A 20,711-nucleotide genomic window follows, 5' to 3' on the forward strand; every position below is an offset into this window, starting at 1 on the left:
TCCAGCAATTTAGCAAGGAATTTCTTGGCTCAAAAGTTCTGGCTTAGCTTGAGTGGTGTTTTATATGGCCACAGCAATGTAAAAGACTTCAAGAAACTGCTGTTAGCACTGAAGTGTAGTTGGTGGAGAGCATACGCACACCCTTGCTGTAACAAAACATTAGCAAGCCTTGTCTTCAGATATGTGCGTGCGACTCTTGCTGGCTCAGGCTTGAGAAACTACAGTAAATATTTGCACAAAAGCAATTCTGATGTACAGAACAGTCCACTGCCATATCTCTTGTTAGCATCTCTGGGACAAGAAGTGGACCAGTTAGACTGAGTAAATACAATGACAATTACTCACAAGTGACTTGGAACTTATTTTTCCTACTCTGAGAAGTATCTCCATGGGATATAAGCAGTAAAAAAGAGCCAAGTTTTATCAGCCTCACCTGAATATAGAGAGCAAGTTGTGCATAGTCCTGATCTTTATTCAAGCAGGCATCTTCTGTGTCTTAGATGTTCAGTCGATGTGCTTGTGAATAGTGATGTCTATCAGAACCACATTCTTGAAAATTGCCCTGAAAATCAATCTGGATCTCGTCAGGCTTATGTTAGGGAAAAAGCGTCCCCTCGTGTGTGTGCTTCAGAAACTATAGCTGTTCTTAGCTTTATGAAACGGTTGCTTGCACGGCCATGCACACAGGCCCTGTGATGCCTTCAGAAGTAATTGTCTTGGTAAGTGGTGTTGACAGCAAATAACCTTTATCTTGTGCTGATAAGGAGGCACATACACACACACATATTACAGCTGTACTTTTAAGGAGGCAATAACAACAGGTTAGCACAGGTCCCCGTGATTCTAAAACTTGGGGGGGGTTTGTTTTGGTTTGGTTTCTTTTTTTTGTGGTTGATTTTGTAAGTTTTATACTGTTCTTCTGTTAGTTTCTGTCTTTTGTACAGAGCACACAGGTAGGCAAAAACAATTTACTTCCAAACTGGGTCGTGAGAGTTTTTTTACCTGATCTATGGGGAAGAAAACAATATCCCAGGGAAGTCTTGCATTAGGAAAATAATATTATTTGCTTCTCTCTAACTTTTCTACCTTTATTGTTTTGTTTAGCTTTGCAACAATGGTAAAGGAGGGTATTGTGAATGACAACGATGATTCTGAGCCATCAGTACATGAGAGAAATGGCATGATTCCCATGCATGAGAAAAATGAGGTAAGTAATTAGGGTCTCAAAGTACAGTTTTAGTCAGAGGAGCCCTTCTTTTCCTTTTCTTTTTCTTCCTTCATTTGTTAAAATCTCTACATCTAAAGGGAATACAAAGAGTTATGTCAGTTGGAATTTCTTAGAATTCACAAACGTTCAGGTTTTAAAAGCCTGTGGTATGTTGGATTGCTGGAAATCAGTGGTTGCAATTTCAGCTTGAAGTGGAAAATGCATCAGCGTAAGTTTTACGATCAGCTATGGAAGAGAATTTAATGGACTTAAGATTCCTTCTTTGCTTTCAAATTATATCAAGCCATCTACTTGCTCAAAGTTGTTCATGCATCTCTTCTTTTTTTTTATTTAACAAAAATAAACCCCACAGTTTTAAACTTCCGTGTGCATATTTCTAGTGTTGGCTACCATGACTTTAAAAAAGACTTGCAGTAAATGCAAGTAAGAATAAAATTCTTAATATAAAAAGCACTTCAGAATAAACATATAACATTGACTGTAAAGAGAAGTACCGTATGGTGTATCTTTATACACATGGGTACCTGGTGATCACAGAATCACAGGGTAAATAACCAAGTAACTTCATGCTGAAAGCTCACAAGATTTGTGTTCCAACTGTGACTCTGAGTAAAGGAGATATATATATCCAGAGAGACAGAGAGAGAGAGATGAGACAGAAAAATAATGGGAAATGTGAACTGGAAGAGGGCCAAACCACAGTATAGGCAAGAATTCCATGTCCATGCTATGATAATGAGGTGACATGAAGGTGAGTAATCATAAGGGAAGATAGATGATTAGCTTGCCAAAACATAAGGACCCTAAAATGAAGTGAGACATACATCCAAAAATGGTCAAAAAGTGCTTTGGCTATGAATATGGATAAGTAGATGAATCAGTATAAGAGAACAGCTTCAAGGAACCATCCTGCAAAGAAATAACTCTTAGGGTAGCATTTCTCCATCTCTACCTTGACTTACCAGCTTGAGCCTTTCAGCAATGGATCATGTGAGTAATGCTTGCTCTGGCCAGCTGTTCTCTTTCTTTCATCTTTGTCTAATCACAAGTAGGTTTTGTTATTTTGGTTCAAAGCTTTGCAACAGAAGTTATTTAGGAGATATATTAAAGATACTCTCTCACTGGAATGATGCTAATTGTTAATTGTATTGTGGAATCCAGTCTGGAAGCAGAACCCTATCAAACTGTAGAAAATATTGACAAACATTTAGCTGTATGCAAGACAAGCTGAAGCTGGCCTGTTAATATTGTTTCCTCATCAAATATGCTGATATTGTTGCTGAACAGGGGCTATTTATACTGGGACAGGAGTCTTGTCAGTTACAGATAAAAGGCAAATGTCCTGCAGTCTCTCATATGCAGCTCTTTGTGCCATGCAAAAACAAACACATAACCAAAAATTGCAAATATACTACCTAGCTAGACCATTCCTACCATGACTGTGTAGTTAATGGAGTCATCTGCAGACAGCGTGGTTCTAGTGTATCAAAGCTGATTTCAGGTCTTGTACGCTACCCCAAATGCATGCAGTGCCACTTCTGGGAGAATCTCATTGTTTTCATTCAGGAGGGACCAACAGTAGATGCCAAAGGTGCTGATGGGAATACACAGACAGAAGAAACTGCTCTCTTGAAACACTGTGCTCAGCAACCTCCAGCACCAACAGCAGGGTCTTCAATACCTGCAAGAACATGGAGACAAATATTTACTTGTCCTCCTCAGGGTTTACTGGCCCAAACAGTGACAAATGGTATGTTTAGTTTATTTTTAATTTAGCTACAGTTTAAATAAACTGAAAAATGGTAAGTGAAGTACTTGTTTCTCAGGATATGATGATATCTGACCATTGTCCTTGAAAATAAAGCAGGGAAATAGCTATGCTTTATGCATCATGCTTTTGCTTCAGCATTTTAGCAGGAAAAAAAAAAACAAGGGGTGAAACAAAGATTTGTATAGTTTTTGTTCCTCCATCCTCTCTTCTGTGTTTAACATGGTAGGTATGTTTTTGCATTGCAAATTGTTTTCATCAGAAGAAAGACCTCCTAACTCTCAGCTGGATAGTTTGCTTTGGTGTGAGGGCATTGAGGTTGTTATAAACAGAGTGGCATTTTTGGCACACTGGATGGTTTTTTGTTGAATTAAGGCAACAGGCATGAGACTTTACAGTGATACATTCTTTTGTTTCTTAATACCTCAGGCTTGGCAAAGCCAAGAATCCTAACTACAATGTGAACTGACTCATTCTGCTTAAGATTTGCCCTGCACTGAAGGCTCACGGAAGAGAATGCCTGGCTAACCAGTTTTTTCAGACTTTTCCTAACAAAAGACACTTCCTGTGGCTTTGAGTGCTTCCATAGCTTCTCTCTCACTTGGGATTCTTAGGCTTTTATGTTTGGAAATCTACTGGTCTTCCCTTTGCCACCCATCACCCTCAAATAAGATTAAGAAAAATCCAATCTGAAAATGCAATACGTTTTCCTATGGTTATGAGAAGGGGGATTTATTAACACATTTTTTTCTTCTCCTTCGGTCTTCTGCTTTTATATTTATGCATGCCTGTTCTTGTTGGATAACTGTAGGGACAGATTTGGGAACCTGGAAAGAGCACAATATTTTCACATATTTTACAATATTTTCTCATAATATTTTTCAGGATTTTTTTTTTTCTTCCTGTGTCTCATCTCTCTGTAATTGCTCTATCTGTATCTGTACTGTATCTGTATCTGTACTGCTTCAGGCTGGCCAGAGACACGACATTTTTCAGATATTTTTTTTTTTCCCCAGGGATAGCAATGTATTGCACAAGCACATCCAGCCAAGAAATGATACTTAAATTCATTTAAAAATTAGACTGGAGCTGCAGGCATTAGCTCAAAGATAAGCCAGGCTGTACAGCAGTAGGTTCTTACTGCAGCTCCGAAGTATCTGAAGGAAGATAAGCAAATGCAAGGTAAGGTAGTGAAAGTCTTTGCTTTAAGTTTGGGGTCTGTTAAGTCCTTTCCAAGGCTCACTCAGTACTTTTTTGTCCTTAATGATGTTCCCTTTTTTTAAAGTATCTTAGCATCTATAAAATCAGAACATCAGTTTAGGGGGCATCAAAGATTAAACACATTGTTATGATTAAGATAATTGTTAAGGTAAGTCATTTTTATTTCTTAAAGTCATGGTACCTTTTTCCATAGTAGAAAGCCAACTGTGACCTAACAGCAAACAAAGTTGTCCCTGAGAGATAATTAAATATGAATATTTCTTGTTTTGTTCCAGTTGCAATCATGGTCCTGGTTTGGGCTGTGGTTTGGTCCATCACTGGGACTGAATGTCTCCCAGGTGGAAACCTGTTTGGAATTCTGTTTCTTTATTTTTTTGCTGTCATGGGAGGTAAAATTTTTGGATTCATTAAAATACGAACACTACCTCCTCTCCCCGCTCTTCTGGGTAAGATATCCGTTTTCTTCCGGCATATTTGTGTTGTCTAAACTGTCAAGTAATATCTGTGTCTTAGATATGTTTGGATTGGGAACAAACAAACTGCATCACACTCAAAATCTGTAGCTTTTCTGAGTGACTTTTTTCTGATCCTCACCAAGAAGGTGCAAAATTTCCCAAACTGGTTCACGTGAAGTAGCCTAGATGTTACTGAGGCTCTGCCCTTAATTCTTTGGAGGCCAGAGAACTGTATATATACCTACAGATTCAAAGCCTTCAGCCCCTCTGTCACAGTTACTTAAAATTTTATTTTAATGTTGCTAATCAGGAGTCTTAATCTAGACCTCCTGTTACAGTAGAATAATTAATTCATAAGGAATTATTGCTGAGCTGTTTCACGTGTATCTCAGAAAATGAAAATGTTTTCCAAATAAAACATTCCAGGAATTCCCTACTACTGGTAATCCAAAGCAATTTCTTTCTTCTCCTTCCTTTTTCTCAAGATAACTGAAACCTGGGAAAATAAATTCACCACAAGGAATAATTCTTCTGAAGAAAGTTATTTTGATTCAATCATAATGTTGTTTTTCATATCAATATCTTATTTTATTTTACATAAAAATGCAAAATGGAAACGGGAGATTAAAATGACGTTCATTTTGACAGAAAGTTTTTAGACTTCTTTCCTAGAAGAAGTTTTGGTTAGATTAGTATGATATTGTGATGTCAACAAAGGTGAAAAGTGAAGCACCAGGTTCTTCTCACCAGCTGTGTACTGCCCCCCTTACTATGCTTAGTGCATAAACTAGCAAAGCTGTTGGCAGACAGTAAAACTTCCCAGCAGAGTGGGCTACTGATACCTGCCTGTAGTGCACGGATGTGATTTTGTAACCTGCATAGCTGGTGGTGTGCCTGACACAGTAGCACTGCTTACAGGAGGGTGAGATAGCTTCATGTAGACCTCTGTCCAGGCAGCATGTGTGTTCTTGCACTGCTTAGTTTCACAAGCAAGAATAAATTCAAATGAGAGGGAGGGAAGTTTTGCATACAACATGCATGCCTGCAATAATATGGACACAGAAAGTAACACACAGGGAGTCTGCCCTTCCTAAGCAAACACCCCCCCTTAAGAAAAAAAATATAAGTTTCTGACTGTTTGGATTCTGCTTTTTTTTAATTACATCTGTACCTAGAAGTTATGAGTTAGGCATGAAACTGCTTGTCAGACAGGTAAAACCGAGCAACAGAAACTTTAGCATGATAGCACATGTCTGTAGAGTTGCTTAGGACAGAGTTCATTGTTCAGATCCCCAGTCTTTGAGGAAAACTGGAGAAATCTGTGAGTTGGAAGAGATAGGCAATGTCTTTGAACACTCTTTTTTACACTAAAAATACAAAGTTTAAATTCTTACATGCCTTTAATCCACTTGTGCTAGGTGCAGTTGAGCATAATGTGGCTGGCTGAGCACTTAAGCACCTTGTAGCGAGCCTCTGTCTGAGGAAAAAAGGAGTGAAATTGCAACTGAAACAGTCACGTACTGTATCTTGGGTATACATTGCAGAGAGGTTTCTGCAGCAGGCAACATGGAGCAGAGCACTGAAGATATTTGCTGAGGTGGAGTTTTTTGCTTTAAGTAGATTTCTAGATCGGGGTAGCTCTAGTGACTTGGACCTCAAGCAAACATTGCAAAGAGCATGTGATTATTATGCTAGCCTGATATAACTGTCATGAGGTACCACAGATTAATTATGCCACTGTTTTTTTCTGGGAGGTGGTGGGAAGAACAACACCCAAAAGTTTAGCATGTTCCAGGACAAATCAAATCCACAGCCAAGGCAGGGCTGGGGCCAACCCAAGCAGAGTGTTTACTTTTCGTCTTTTTTGGTTTCCTCTTTCTTAACGTGGCTGATATAAAATTATGCCACCAAAAAATGTATCTTTGAATCATCAGGACCTACAATGAATCTCTGCAGATCTATAGTTAAAGTCACCCTTTCCTGTACTTTTCCGTATCCTTCGAGAACTACAGTTCCAATAGCTTTGCAAGAAGTCTCTGATTAGACAGTTTTGCTAATATTTGCAAAAGGTTGGATCTTGTAAGTAGCTCAAATAGAGGATAAGAGCAAGTTCCTGGTTTTTACCCCCCCTTTTTCCCCTCTTTGCATGAGTCATATTGCCACAGCATTTTAAAATGTCGAAGTTAGTCTATGATTAGCTGTTTTAGATTGTATTTCCCAGTGAACTCAGCATCATGGTTCCTGTGATACCTGTATTTCTTACACCTAAGAGGATTTTTAACATTTTCCAACTTCTGAGACAAATATGCAATATTAGATGATCTTCCTGTTTTCATATTAAAACAAGCTAACAAGGAAAATTTCTTTAAGGATGCAGAGGTGTCTTTGCTTATGCTAAGTATGACCTGGTGTACAAAGCTGAATTCTGTTGACTCGCACCAATGTTATGTGTCAGCATCCTGCGGATTTGTTCACTGGTGACTTGGTGTGTTCTTAGGCCACATTCATTGCTTTAAACATCTCTTTCTTTGCATGCCTCAGTCCCATCGTTAAAACATGGCTAATAATTCAGAACATGAATTGGGTTTTTTTGTCTCTTGTAAATACATAATATGGTGTCTATTTTTAAGAATTCTATGCAGCTTTTAGTGCAATAAAAGCAAATCATTTGACAGGAGCTTATTTGCTTTCATTTAAGGGATGCTACTTGCTGGTTTCCTAATCCGAAATATCCCGTTTGTTAGTGATATCGTCCAGATAAACCTACGCTGGTCGGCAGCACTGAGGAATATTGCTCTTTCAATTATCTTGACCCGAGCAGGACTTGGCCTGGATCCAAAGGTATGGCACTAGCCATTTGTGTGAGGCAAAGTATAAAACAGCCCTCAAAAAAATTGAATAACTGGTTCTGTTAAAACTATCACACTGTTTCGTGTTAGAGGGTCTGCAAATTAGAGCATTGCAGAAAGTAGAGTTTTTGTTGTATAGTCATATGTTAATGTTGGCACTTGAATTTGTAGAGTAGGCAAGCAATCAAAAAAATTCCTAAAGAAAAATGATTTTATGACTGTTTTCCCCCTTGCCTTAAAGAAATTTCCTGAATTTGTGAGCAGAACATCTTGAGGACATGTGCTCCATCATGCTCTGTCAGGAAGAGTTTATGCTCCCTGGCAAACTCTCCATCAGTTTACACTGACAAATTAAAACAAGTAATGGACGGGATCCCCTATCCTTGAAAGAGAATGTTGCTTGTGTTGATACCAATCAAAAAAAACCCCATCCAACCAGAAAAATCCAAACCTGTCTGTCTGCTTTACCTTTTTTTATTTTATTTTTGAATCTTTGCCATTTTAATGCAAATATGTTAACTGCAAAGACGAGTCCTGCTGTACTACAGAAACAATGCTTCATGTCACAATAAAGCCCATAATGCTCCTGTGAACAAAAAAAGTCTTCCTCCACACACTATGAAATGTGATGTTCCATAAATCAATGAAGGCAAGGTTTTGCCTGGTCAAAATCAGCTGGCTGAAATGAAGCTGTATCATATTGGCCCCTATCTATTTCTGTTTAAGAGGCTGCTTAAGGTTTATGTAAAACTTAGGTCAAGTGTAGCTAGTTCAGAACAACTAAACTGATTTTTCTTAACCAAGATGGAAACTAGGGAGTTGCCAATGCTTCAGATATTCAGCAAAACAGGGTTTTGTCATTCTTCAAAAATGCCTGGTTTCCTGGCATGCATTCTGCCAAGACATTGAAGCTTCTATGAACATGGACTTTGTGGTATTATACATGGCCTGGATGCCCAGTTCTGTGGGATTACTTTTCTTCCTATTCCAAGACACCTTTTTTTGCCAAAGGAACTTCATTTTTGACTGACTTTTCTCCCATGCAGCAATCAAAACTCTCCTATGGACTCCGTATGGAGCAATGCTTTGATGCAGTTACAACTGTTCCTCATGTAATTGAGGCTGTGAAGGCAAAGATGTCAGTTGCTCTGGTGATTCTCAGCCCTAATTATGCTGGGGTACACTGCACTGGTAAAAAGTGCAACTCGTTGATTTTTTTTTTTCCCCATGTCAAAACTAGGGACGTGTCTTAGCAGAGTCATGTTTGTGACTAACTGTTAAAGGCAGCTGTTACAAGTAAATGCTCTGTTTTAGAGAAATTTTGTAATAGAAGTTGCTGAGCCAAATGGAACTTAATCTGCTCTGGATATCAAGTGAGAGACAGCTGAAAGAGACACTTGGCTCCTCGTGCCAAGTTTATGTAGTTCTACAACTTTTCATGGATTTGGGGATAATTTTGGGGCATGTTCATGCAACTTGTGGGATTATAGCAAAATCTTTTGTGGATGGAGCAAAAGACTTCAAGTAACTGTGGGTAAGTCACCTGTGTTGTAGGTGCACTTTTCAAATGGATCCCAGCTAGTCCTACCTCTCACATTTAGTTTCCTCTCCACGAGCACTCAAACAGAATTCTCTGCCACTCCTTCCCGTGACATGCAGGAACCTTGTCAAAGCTAGATTCAGTGGGCTTCACTGCCACACTTGTAATTTTATTTCCAAATCCAGTTGTGCCTGAGACTATCTCTGGCTTAGGCTGTGTAAAGCTGTCATATCCTGTACTGCAGCTCAGAGGGGATTCTTTAATAAACAATATCAGATCATAAACGTATTGCCTCTTTATAAATCCAATGGTACTGATACTAATGTCTGAATATGCTTTTATATTGCAGGCTCTTAAGAAACTCAAAGCAGTCTGTTTACGGCTTTCTTTCGGACCATGCATTTCAGAAACATGCACAGCTGCTGTTCTTGCCTACTTGTTCATGCATTTGCCATGGCAATGGGGATTTATACTAGGGTAACGTACTCTCTTTTTTCATGTATGACAAAGGTGCCTGTTTCCATGCTACAGTTAAATGATCCAAGTGCATTTAGCTCTCTGCGCTAAGCAGAGACCTCAGTTTAATGCCAGTTAGGAAGCTGTGCTTAGCCCCTGTGGTGGTTTGCTTACCATTCATGTCTGGCTCTGTGCCTAATTTAAAGATCACATTTCCATGCTGAGGAGAAGTACTTTTGCACCATTGCTCTTCTGTGTTTGTGATCTGGGTGCTTGAAGAAGAAACAAGGATGGTGCAAACCCTCAGGCTTTAACCACAAGATGGGGCTTTTAGGGACAGAAAATGATACCACAATTTGGAGAATCTTCATGCTGGAATTCAGAATTTACCCGTAGAGACATGCACATACAACAGTCTTCCTGTCACAAGTCAAGAATAAGGATATGGCATGTTATATTCTGGCATAATATCCTTGAAAAGGAAACCTTTTTCATCTAGTTCTGTCTATGCCGGGGAACTTGGTCCACACCCGTATACTGGAACAAGATGGATGAACTCCTCCTCCTCTGCCACACACTGATTTTTATGAGAAGGAACTGGGCTATCGAGTCATAAGCATGTCTGGACTGGGTTCCTAAGTTGGACAATCAAGGCATATATCAGGGAGCATAACTGGCCTGCAGTGTAGACTCAAGTCAGTCTGTAGAACCCTTTACTTGTCACACTATTGAGCTGGGCAGGAAGCAAAAGCTGATGGCAAATCCGCATAGAAATATCCCTGCTTGTACTTAGCAAGGAAAGGTAAGGAAAATACCTTATGTACAGGTCTGCTGGTTTAAAAGAATTGGGGTCGGAACATTTTGAAGTTTTTTAGTTCAGTTCTTTCTTTTTAAGAGAGACTGAGGCTGTGTGTTTTCAGTTTTGTTCTAGGTGCAGTCTCCCCTGCTGTAGTGGTTCCCTCAATGCTGATTTTACAAGCTGGTGGATATGGGGTGGAGAAAGGTGTCCCAACTTTGCTAATGGCAGCTGGCAGCATTGATGACATTCTGGCTATTACAGGCTTCAACACTTGCCTTGGGATGGCTTTCTCTTCCGGTATGCTGGTTAATCTGTACATGGTGAAATCCAGAACAAATAGTGATATTTTGAGGAATGTGTGCTCTGTTATGACTGACTGGTTTGTAACTTAATGACATCTCCTTATAAAGTTAACGTACGGACTTGAATGTTGAGAGGGAAGTTACCCATGATCAAAAGTTTTGGTGTAACATTGTCTGCTCTGACTTGTGGGTCACGTCAGCTTTCAGAGAGCATTTTTCCCTGTCTGTTTCTTCAGCTGCCAAGTCTGGTCCCTGCACACCCAACACAAATGCTTTCAAATTTCCATGGGTTTGGCAATGTTCTCACAGTGGCTCTTTCTCTGGCTTCTCCGGCACACTTTCTTGGCATGAGCTTGCACTATCCAGTTGTTTCAGGGTCATAGGTTCCCCCAAGTTATTTAACGCAGACACTGCCCTGGAATCACCCTTATAGGCCTACAGTGCGGTTTGTGCATGAAGGGTCTGTGTATGGCTTACTGAACCTTTTTTCTTTTGCCAAATAGGTTCTACTCTGTACAACGTGCTCCGTGGAGTGCTGGAGGTTGCTGTTGGCATAGCAGCTGGGGGGATTCTGGGAATGTTTGTTCGATATTTCCCAAGCCGTGATCAGGTAAAAACCCAGTAAAAACATCTTTTTATAAAATAGAGATTCTTTGCTATGGGATATTCTTAAGTTATTCATTTCCAAGCTTCATGTGAAGCTGCTTTTGGGGAACTCTGTGTACAGTGCTAACAGCTTCCAGGTTACAAAGCCTATGTGTGTTCTATATGTGATTACTTGTTTACTGTAACAATAACAATGTATGATCTCATAGTCCTTCCTGCTGCAGAGTTTAGAATGCTGCTCTTATTGAAAGCGGTAGAAATGTCCACATATAAAGGAGAAAGGGCCCGATACCTATTTCAGGCAGTAAAATAATAATCAATTAGATTGCTGTGCGACACTTAAGATGTTTCCAGTAGGCCTAAGATTAAAAGTTAGTAAAGGGGACAGATCATGGGCTTTAAGTGACTGGATGTATCATTAATGCTAATTAGAATGTGTTACTTTCAAAAAAAAATTAAACTTACATAAAGTGGTAGATTAATTTACTATCAAGGGGCAATTAAGTGAGCAGAAAATTGTGGAAGAAAGTAGATATGTTCTGGACTACTGAAGTCAATTTGTAAAGCATCTGTTGCCCTCAGTGGGATGAGATTTTCCTCTTAGTAAAAAACATAAGAAATGTACAGGAGCCAAAGAGATAAATAGAAATGGGGAACAATGGCAGAGATATAACTGTCTGCTGTGAGATCAAATGAAACTAGGCTGTCCCTCTGAAATGATTGTATGACTTTTCCTTAAAAACATCTAGTGGCAAGGAATTCACCTCTCCTTGGATAATCTGCTCCAGTACTTGACTGTACAGGTAGAAAATCCTGTTAGCACAGAGTTGAAGGACAGCTGTTAGAATAGAGCATCATCTTCCTTGTGGTACAATAAGATTTTGGATGGGCAGAGGAAATAAAACATTAAATTTCAAAAACCTTAATTTCTTAGAAATTAAAGTCCAAAAAAAACCCTCAATTCAACTGAATAGTTCAAGCCTCACTTGAAAGCTTTGATTCTTTCACAATGGTTAATAGTAATTGCTATTTTCAAAATTAACAGAGTAAGCTTTTTCCTCCATTTCTAAAAGAAATTTATTTTTATTTGTCTCTTTCCTTGGTTGCAGGCACCTCTGGCATGGAAGAGGTCATTTTTTGTACTTGGGCTGTCCATGTTTGCTGTTTTTGGTAGCATCTACTTTGGTTTCCCTGGATCAGGAGGGCTCTGCACATTAGTCTTAGCTTTTGTTGCAGGTGTGGGATGGTCTGATGAAAAGGTGAATGTTTACATAAAGAAGCGTACCATACCAAAATTCCTTGAATGTACAGCTTGACAGGAGTTTGAATTTCTGTCAAGAGTGGTAATAGTGCATTTACGAAGCTTTAGGGGGGTGTACAGACTAAAAAAAAAAACCTGTGTTTGTTTTGGAAGTCTAACATTTAGCATGACAGAAAGTTACCATGAATGTGAATATATAGCAATACGGAGCCTAACATACTGACAGAGAAGTGCTTACAAGATTTTCTTAGGCGTCTTAAGCCAGGTAAAGGAGATTTAGTTGTCAAGGCACTCGACTAGGAATGCAAAGCTTTATGTCCCAGCTCTGTGAGTGTCTGTAACCTTACACAGTCACTTTATGGTAAGATTTACAAACAGGTGTCCAAAATGCAGTTGTGCACATGGCCTGGATGCCCTGAGGTTTTGTTCCCTGGCGTTTTGGGGGGTGAAATGGAAAACAGTGATTAATCATTCTCGCTCATATTTCCCAAATCCCAGCCAGCGTATTCTGGATAAACTAGAGAGCAAGTGGCCACAATAAATTGTGACATAAGGCCATACAAAAACCATACAAAAGACTGCTTTTTAGTCACTTTCTCATAACGGCTAAGCCTGCTTCCTCTTACTGTTGCTGCCCCACTGCATTTCTGTACCTTGGAATGTCTCACTGCCTCTTTTGCCTGACGCCATCTACGCTTAATTTTTTGAGGGCATCTTTCTTTCCACAGCTGTAGCCTTGTGACATGCAGTAGAAGGGGAGAAGAAGAGAAAGGAAAGGGGATCAGATATAGCAGAGTCCACATTATTATCCCCATCTAGACCCTGACTTCAGTAAGATCTCAAGGTTTGTCAAAACTATGAAAAAGAGACCATGGTTTCTGTTTGAAGTATTACATTGTTGTCCAATTTTAAAAGAAGAAAAACTCATCTTGAGACTTAACTCCTTAAGGATGCTACAACTGATAAAGCTCTCTACTGAAAAGCTTTTAAACCATTTCAGAAGAAAGGACCTTAAAAGAGTATATGCAGTCTATAAATGCTTAGTTTAAATTCCTTTGATCAATGAATGAAGCTTCTTGGCCTTAAGGATGTTGATTTCAAATGCCTTAGCGCTCTTATCAGATACAGTCGATGTCGGCATATTGTATACTCAATGTATTACCAAGGTTTTCCTGCTGACCTTCTCAATGGCCACTACCTCCTACTGTCCCTGTGGAAGTCACTTGGCAAACACTGACCACAGAGAACAAGGAACATTGTACCTATTGCTGAAACAGTTAAGCAGGGAGTAAACATACTGAAATAATGCTGACATCTGTAGAGAGGATTTTTTTAATTCAAAAAAAAAAAAAAAAAAAGGGTGAGGTAACAGGGAGAAATGTGGCAAATAAAAATATTTAGAGGTCTATATATTTTCACCTTGTTCTCTATAAGATTATAGAAGGTTTTGTCTTGTAGTCATCTACCATTCCATTGACTGAAGAGCAAGAAACGTTGCAGGATCAGTTCCAGAGGACAGGACATGTCTAGGCCCTGGATTGATTATTAAGTGACAGAGCACTGCACTTATATTTTCCATACACAGCAGCCTGAAAGGTTCATTTGCTGTTGCAGAACTAAATTAGAAAGAAGTGCCTTTAGCTATGCTACGTGTACCTCTGCACATAAGTGGAAGATTCCTGTTTATCCTGGCAGCAGTTGTTTTAGGAAAATTGTTAGGTGTAAACACAAGGACAAAACATGGCTTTGCCCTTATGCAGTGCATCGCACTGGAAAGTTCAACACTTTTTGCTAGTGTGGGATTTCAGGCTTGCTCAGTCTAGCTTTGCTCCTGCTCACATGGAGACAGGCCTCTGACTGAGCGCAATGCGAGTGGAGTTAGGCCATGACTGAAACTTTTGAGGGCCTGACTCTGCTCAGATGCAAATGGCAGAACATGGTTAACCATGCGGTTCCCAAAGGCTCAGAAACTTCATGGCAAAACTGTTCAAATTACATCTTCCTAAATACTGAAAATCAACTATGCTTTATTTTCCTCCTCTTGTCTGCAAACTGCTCTGTTACTGTTCAGACATCAGTGATTTTTATTTCTCTTCTTGAGCTAGAAAGCCTTTATTTACAAGCAGAAGCAGACACACACTGACCTTCAAAAGGTGTACAACTGATTTTGAATCTTTTAGTATTAGGTCAAAGAAGGAGGAGCAATTCTGGACAATCTTTATGATACATTTTCAGTTTGTCTTTTGATTAATTAAATGTTGCATCAACTTTGCCATATTTTTATGAATTTACAGATTACTTTTGTTTTGCAGAGGGAAGTAGAAAAAATTGTTGCAGTTGCATGGAATATCTTTCAACCTTTTCTTTTTGGTTTAATTGGAGCAGAAGTATCTGTTACATCTCTTAGGCCTGAAACTGTTGGTAAGATCATTCACTAATTATCCAGCTTTCATTACTAGCTTCCAAAGCATATGAAGAAATCTAAAGCAAAGCAGACTATGGCTGAGCACAAAAAGCCCCTACAATGGGCTTGGCATTTTGGAAAGCTACAGTTTTAGGAGGCTTATTCCCCTCAGGCACCTGTGCACAAAAGTCCTGAGAAGTGTTTGTCTTTGTTGCAGGGCTCTGTGTTGCCACGTTAGGCATTGCTCTAGTTGTGAGAATCATAGCAACGTTCCTGATGGTGTGTTTTGCTGGGTTTAATTTCAAGGAGAAAGTATTTGTCTCATTGGCATGGATTCCCAAAGCTACCGTCCAGGTAAACATCACTTTCACTCCAGGCTAAATCTGTTCTCCTTAGCAAAGCTCCTTGTAACTAGCACAGCAGTAACAGAGAGAGGATCAGGCTCAGTAACAGCAGAGTGCAGTATATGGACAGTTTGTATTCTAAACTGCCCTAAGTCTGCTTGAAAAGTGCATGGAGAGCTTTCTGTGTGAAGGTGCATTGCTTGCATCCTGGGTTGTACTCTTAATAATGCCAGAGAATTGTACATACATCATAGGAGGTTTAACTATTTCTCAGCTGTTGCATGTTATTGTGCCTTTACATACAGATGTTAAGAACTCTCAAAACAAAGGTAAAAGTGTTTCCCTCTTACACCACATGAAGTGTCTGCAGGGATGGTCACACCAGAGGCTCAGAATGGGTTTTCAGTTTGTACTCATTTTAGTAAGGGGTAGTCTGACACCCATACTGCTAGAGAAGCCTCAAGCTGCCTGCATTCATAGAATCATGGAATCATTAAGGTTGGAAAAGACCTCTAGGATCATCAAGTCCAACTGTCAACGCAACACCACCATGTCTCCTAAACCATGCCCTGAAGTGCCACATGTACATGTCTTTTAAATACCTCCAGGGATGGTGACTTCACCACCTCTCTGGGCAGCCTGTTCCAATGCCTGACCACTCTTCAGTAAAGAATTTTTTCCTAATATCCAGTCTAAACCTCCCCTGATGCAGCTTGAAGCTATTTCCTCTCGTTCTATCGCTAGTGACCTGAGAGAATTCCTGCTCCTCCATTTCAGTGATCATTAAGTCATTTAGACTTTGCCTCAATAGCATGATTACTTTCAAACAAAAGTTAATAATCAGAAGAGGCAAGGATTACTGCAAGAGTTGTGAACTAAATTTTCAGAAGCTGCTTTCAGAATGCATTCTCAAGGTGTGGCACTTTAACAGCTACAATATGCAATATACTGGCCCATTTAATTAATCACACGTTCTCCAAAAATGTAGATAAAATGGCAGCTAAGCAATGCTCTTCACAGGAGGGAACCACCCAGATAAACTCATGAGCTTAGGAAATTCGAAGTGTAGCCAAGTGAAAATTGTTCTCGTAGGCATAATATAACATTTACTTTTCCCTGTACTGTCCAGAAAAAAATGGGTTGAATCACAGAATGGTAGGGGTTGGAAGGGACCTCTGGAGATCATCTTGTCCAACCCCCCTGCTTGAGCAGGTACCCCTAGAGTAGGGGGCACAGGAACGCGTTCAGGCGGGTTTTGAATATCTCCAGGGAAGGGACTCCACAACCTCCCTGGGCAGCCTGTGCCACTGCTCTGGCACCCTCACAGGAAAGGAGTTTTTTCTCATATTGAGGCGGAACTTCCAGTGTTCCAACCTGTGCCCATTGCCCCTTGTCCTGTCATTGGGCACTACTGAAGAGCCTAGTCCCATCATCCTGACACCCACCCTTTAGGTATTTATAGGTATTGAGGAGATCCCCCTTAATGTACTAAAAATGTCAAACTTACGTTAAGTGTTGACTGATGATTAGTCCTTTTTTGCTCCTCTGCCAGTGCTAAAGGTTACTTGATCCATCTCAGCAATGTTTTCTTTCCTGCAGGCTGCAATAGGTTCCCTTGCCCTGGACACAGCAAGAAGTCATCAGGATGAGCAACTGGAAAAGTACGGAATGGATGTACTGACAGTAGCTTTCTTGGCTATCTTGATCACTGCTCCAATTGGAGCCCTGGTTATTGGCTTGGCAGGGCCCAGACTTTTGCAGAAGGCTCAGACAAATAGCAAGGAGGATGAGGAAGGTGCTGAGGTTGGAGAAGAAGCAGAGGCCTGTGAACCTTCGTAAGAGAGGCAACTACAGGAATATGGTCCTTCAGCTCTTACACTTCTGTTGAGTAAACACAGCGTGGCTGTAATGTTTCTGGAGGAAACCAAAACAAGTGTCAGTTATGTCTGCTATTTTAAAAGCAGCCCTGGTTGAGTTTTATAAAATATTTTTATTGTTGATGGTGCCTTAACAGATTAAATAGCTGAACATTTGGTGAATAGGCTGGCCAGGCAGTGAGTCACTGAGCATTCAGCAGTCAACAGTTACTTGAAATGTGTGGGTGTGAGGCCAGGGAATTGTTCGGGCATGGAGTGGAGTCATGAGGTGGATTATAAACAGAAGAAAATGGAGTCTAATGTGAATAACTTCTTGATGGTTGAAACTGGCCTTTGAGATTACAAGTTCAACAGCTCAAAGAATACAACTTCTGAATTAGAGACTGCTGACACACAGCAAACGAGTCCTGCCACGGGTTGGCGATTCCTTCTCCTTCCTCATTTGGGTTCTAAAACTTGACTTCTCCTGTTGCTATTCTTCCTCACGGCTCGTGCACTCCTTGTACCTTCAAGGGACTGTCAGCTTTGGTTGTAGCAAGAAACAGCAAGTGGTACTTCTGTGCTGAAAGAGACAGTTGAGACTATCAGGGACGCTGGTAATAAAGGTGTTGCCCATGCTGGTAGAAAAAAAGGACTGAGCTTGAAAATGGGATGAGGGCTGTGGGGAGGACTGGGAAAGGGATGTATGGGATTGGGATGGCTGCTTTTTCACCTGTGTACCTCAGCCTTCACACAACACGGTGTCAAGGGAGGGAAATCCAGCTTTTCAGCCACGAAGGGTGGCTACATCCTGGTGCTGACCACTGTAAGACAGAGGGGAGAGCTCCTCTCAGGTGGGGTTTACTGGCAGGGCAAGGCCAAGGTGGCAATGAGTTGTCCATTTCTTCCTCAGCTCCTTTTGGGGAACTCGGCAATAGCAGCAGACCTCTTGAATGAAGATTTGTGGGTCAGCCGGGGTCTCCTTTGCTTTGTCCTAGGTTAATACTCATCTGGTGGAGAAAATGCCATGATCAGTTTCTTTTCACATCTGCATTTGGATGACTGCAGCAAAGAAAACCTAGTATTTGCTAAAAATATAGCCAGTTAGTGCTCATCTTCCAAGAGATGGCTGGCTAGATTGACTGTGAAGAGTGGAGGCCTCTCAGATTTGGCAGGGCACTTTTTACCTCTGATTGACACAGAAAACTAATAGACTTTAAAAGAACAGCCTTGAAAAATGTAGTGCTGAGAGGGATGGTACAAAGCAAAAGGAGCCTCACTTCGCCTACCTTCAGAAGGGGGGCTGTGTGAAGGCAGGTGTCGTGAGGAAGCAGTGTTCAGGACACAGCGCTAGCACCCTCAGCACGTACCCACAGGTCCTGTGGGTCTTCCCAGAAACACAAGCTGTGTGCAGCTGTGGGACGTGGTAATGACTGGCAATGCTCGTGTCAAATATCTTGCCAAAACATTTCACCGGGGGAGCAAAAAAGCTCAGATGTGGTTTTCTTCATTTTATTTAATAGAGATGCCTCCTGCACAGTCAGTTGCAATATAGGTCACATGTGATCTTCCCATTCCCAGAAGACTTTCCTTTTTCTCCTTGACTGTCCTAAAGCCAGGAGTAAACCTCTGCTGTTGATCAAAATCCTGCTCTTGCCTTTAGCTTTGGTAACAGTTGGGGTTTAGTATTGACCTGTTACAGCCAACAGCAACTCTTTCTTACTCTGCTCCATTTTGTACAACTGGCTCTGAGGTCCTTCCCAGCTCCAGTCTGAGGCACGGAGTCACTACAGCATCCCTCAGGAACTGGAAATTTTATTTTGGTACTTTTTAGTAAGGATGGTAGATCGTTCCTGTTATCAAGGTGGACAACGCCTCCTTGCAGATTTCTACACTACAGGTCACTGAACTTGTTTTACAGGATACTCAGTAGAACATATTTGATGTGTCTAAATATTTTCGGCACTAGTAAGATTTAATCAATTCTGCTATAGCTTTTACACTTCTAATATGCAACACAAAAATATTTTTTAAACTATCTGAAACTGTATTATTTGCAGAGTGTCTATGTACGCCTCCATATACAGACTAATTACAGCTCTCAGTATGTGCACCTTTGTATATGCCTTCTTCTCCAAGCCAAAAAGAAAGCTTCCTGAGGAATATTTAAGGTTCATAGTCTGCAATTCCAGCAGTGATAAAAATACCAGGAAATTCTTTGTTAAATTTTCCCCTAACAGCTGTCAAGTACATTGACATTTTTCTTACTATACGCACTGCTGTCCTCTCTGCCTCCCTGGGAAACGTACGATCTTCAGTGCAGTTCGTGTTTGTCCCCCGACCAGAGAGAGAGATGCTTTCAGACTGTGCGGATGAACGGTCAGGGTGCTGCGCCTGGCGGTTATTGTGTCAGCCATTGACTTCTGTGCCTGCTCTGCCTTCTTTGCATGGCTAATGGAGGCACTCTGGTACTTAAATGGGGTAGTTTTGATAAGAGCTTATTGCGTTTGGAAACTGTAATGTCTGTAAACCTAATTGATGAGGGAATATGGTGTCCAGTTCATCAGTGACTGTCTACAAAATAATTCTACTTGAGTAAAACTTACAGGAGTAGAAGCTTTATGTAGTTCATTTTTTTAATGAAGTTTTATAGAAAGTACAATCTTCCTGCAGGGAGGGATCACTACACCAAATTTGGAGTCTGCTCGGTAACAGAAATATGACGTGTAAGGATTATAGCCCTGTAAATTTGAACACAACCTTAAGTATGCAAGCAAACCTCTGACAAACAGCCCTTGTTCATGATAGCCTCTAATACTTGCTCACCATAACAGCATCTCATAAATTGGATTTATCATGTTCCCTTAACCTCAGTGCGCTCTCAATTTATTCATTAGATCACTCCCACCATTCTGAGTGCTTAACTAGCTACACCAATGAAGAGTCTCATCTTGTTCTCTAATCTAAATGAAATTGAATCAATTTTCCTTTCCTTGCAACCATATGCACGTTTCTCACAAGACTCCTTTCTCCCAGCTTTTATTCAATCTTCAGAAAGAATCAGGGTGAAGCTATTATATAGACCTGCAGGTCTAAAACAAAAAGTGTTAATGCTTTATAGTGCTCCTCTCCTTACCTTCCAGAAAGGTACAAAACATGTGCATCTTGTCATGAAAAGAATTGTTATATTAGGGCTAACAACCTACAAGACTGTTGGGTTGGGGGTTTTTTGAGTATTTTGACAATTTCAGCTGATTTTAAATAGCAGTTAATTTTGAGAGAGATTATTTCACTTGTTATCAGTTTGTGCAGGTGAAGTCATGACATTTAAGACCACCTCCCTTTTAACAAAAATGCCGTGAAATAATTAATGAATAATGCATAAATTCAAGCCAATAAAATCTTTACGCCATGCCAGTTTCTTATCTGCAGGAAATAAAATTAGAGCACAACGTGCAGTAAACTATAATGAGAGGCGCCCCGCTGTCATGCAGACATAACCACAGGCGTAACGCAGGGGATTACTGAGCGCAGTATGCGTGCGCAGTTCCAGAAGGTTCACAGGAACCTCTGCAGCAGAAGGGTCTGACGGCAGAGCGCGTTTCTGGAGACAAGCGGTGGG

At 40.5% G+C, this 20,711-nt stretch overlaps 1 protein-coding gene and 2 long non-coding RNA genes across 4 annotated transcripts in view; 1 reads left to right on the forward strand and 2 right to left on the reverse strand.

Moving 5' to 3' along the window:
* Positions 1-669, reverse strand: part of LOC142056262 (uncharacterized) — a 2,235-nt gene extending 1,566 nt beyond the window's left edge. Inside the window, exon 1 of the long non-coding RNA XR_012660277.1 lies at positions 434-669. This is a non-coding gene — a long non-coding RNA (uncharacterized LOC142056262). The remainder of the gene's footprint in view (positions 1-433) is intronic.
* The window catches only part of LOC142056254 (sodium/hydrogen exchanger 9B2-like), a 24,906-nt gene extending 5,212 nt beyond the window's left edge, over positions 1-19,694 (forward strand). The window contains exons 2-12 of one of the 2 annotated variants that reach the window (XM_075090741.1): positions 1,105-1,207; positions 2,795-2,978; positions 4,493-4,663; positions 7,371-7,513; positions 9,411-9,538; positions 10,438-10,613; positions 11,122-11,228; positions 12,334-12,483; positions 14,798-14,906; positions 15,107-15,243; positions 16,833-19,694. In XM_075090741.1, the coding sequence (XP_074946842.1) occupies positions 1,105-1,207; positions 2,795-2,978; positions 4,493-4,663; positions 7,371-7,513; positions 9,411-9,538; positions 10,438-10,613; positions 11,122-11,228; positions 12,334-12,483; positions 14,798-14,906; positions 15,107-15,243; positions 16,833-17,072 (1,648 nt within the window). In that variant the 3' untranslated portion in view covers positions 17,073-19,694. The remainder of the gene's footprint in view (positions 1-1,104; positions 1,208-2,794; positions 2,979-4,492; positions 4,664-7,370; positions 7,514-9,410; positions 9,539-10,437; positions 10,614-11,121; positions 11,229-12,333; positions 12,484-14,797; positions 14,907-15,106; positions 15,244-16,832) is intronic. The other variant, XM_075090742.1, reaches the window with a different exon arrangement.
* LOC142056263 (uncharacterized) lies at positions 888-18,099 on the reverse strand. The gene is made up of 3 exons (XR_012660278.1): positions 17,823-18,099; positions 16,741-17,672; positions 888-2,909 (listed from the first exon to the last, which is right to left on the reverse strand). It is a non-coding gene; the product is annotated as an uncharacterized LOC142056263 (long non-coding RNA).
* Positions 19,695-20,711: the final 1,017 nt, after the last annotated feature.

The sequence above is a fragment of the Phalacrocorax aristotelis genome, chromosome 4 (assembly GCF_949628215.1).
Source record: "Phalacrocorax aristotelis chromosome 4, bGulAri2.1, whole genome shotgun sequence".
NCBI classification, from domain to species: domain Eukaryota; kingdom Metazoa; phylum Chordata; class Aves; order Suliformes; family Phalacrocoracidae; genus Phalacrocorax; species Phalacrocorax aristotelis.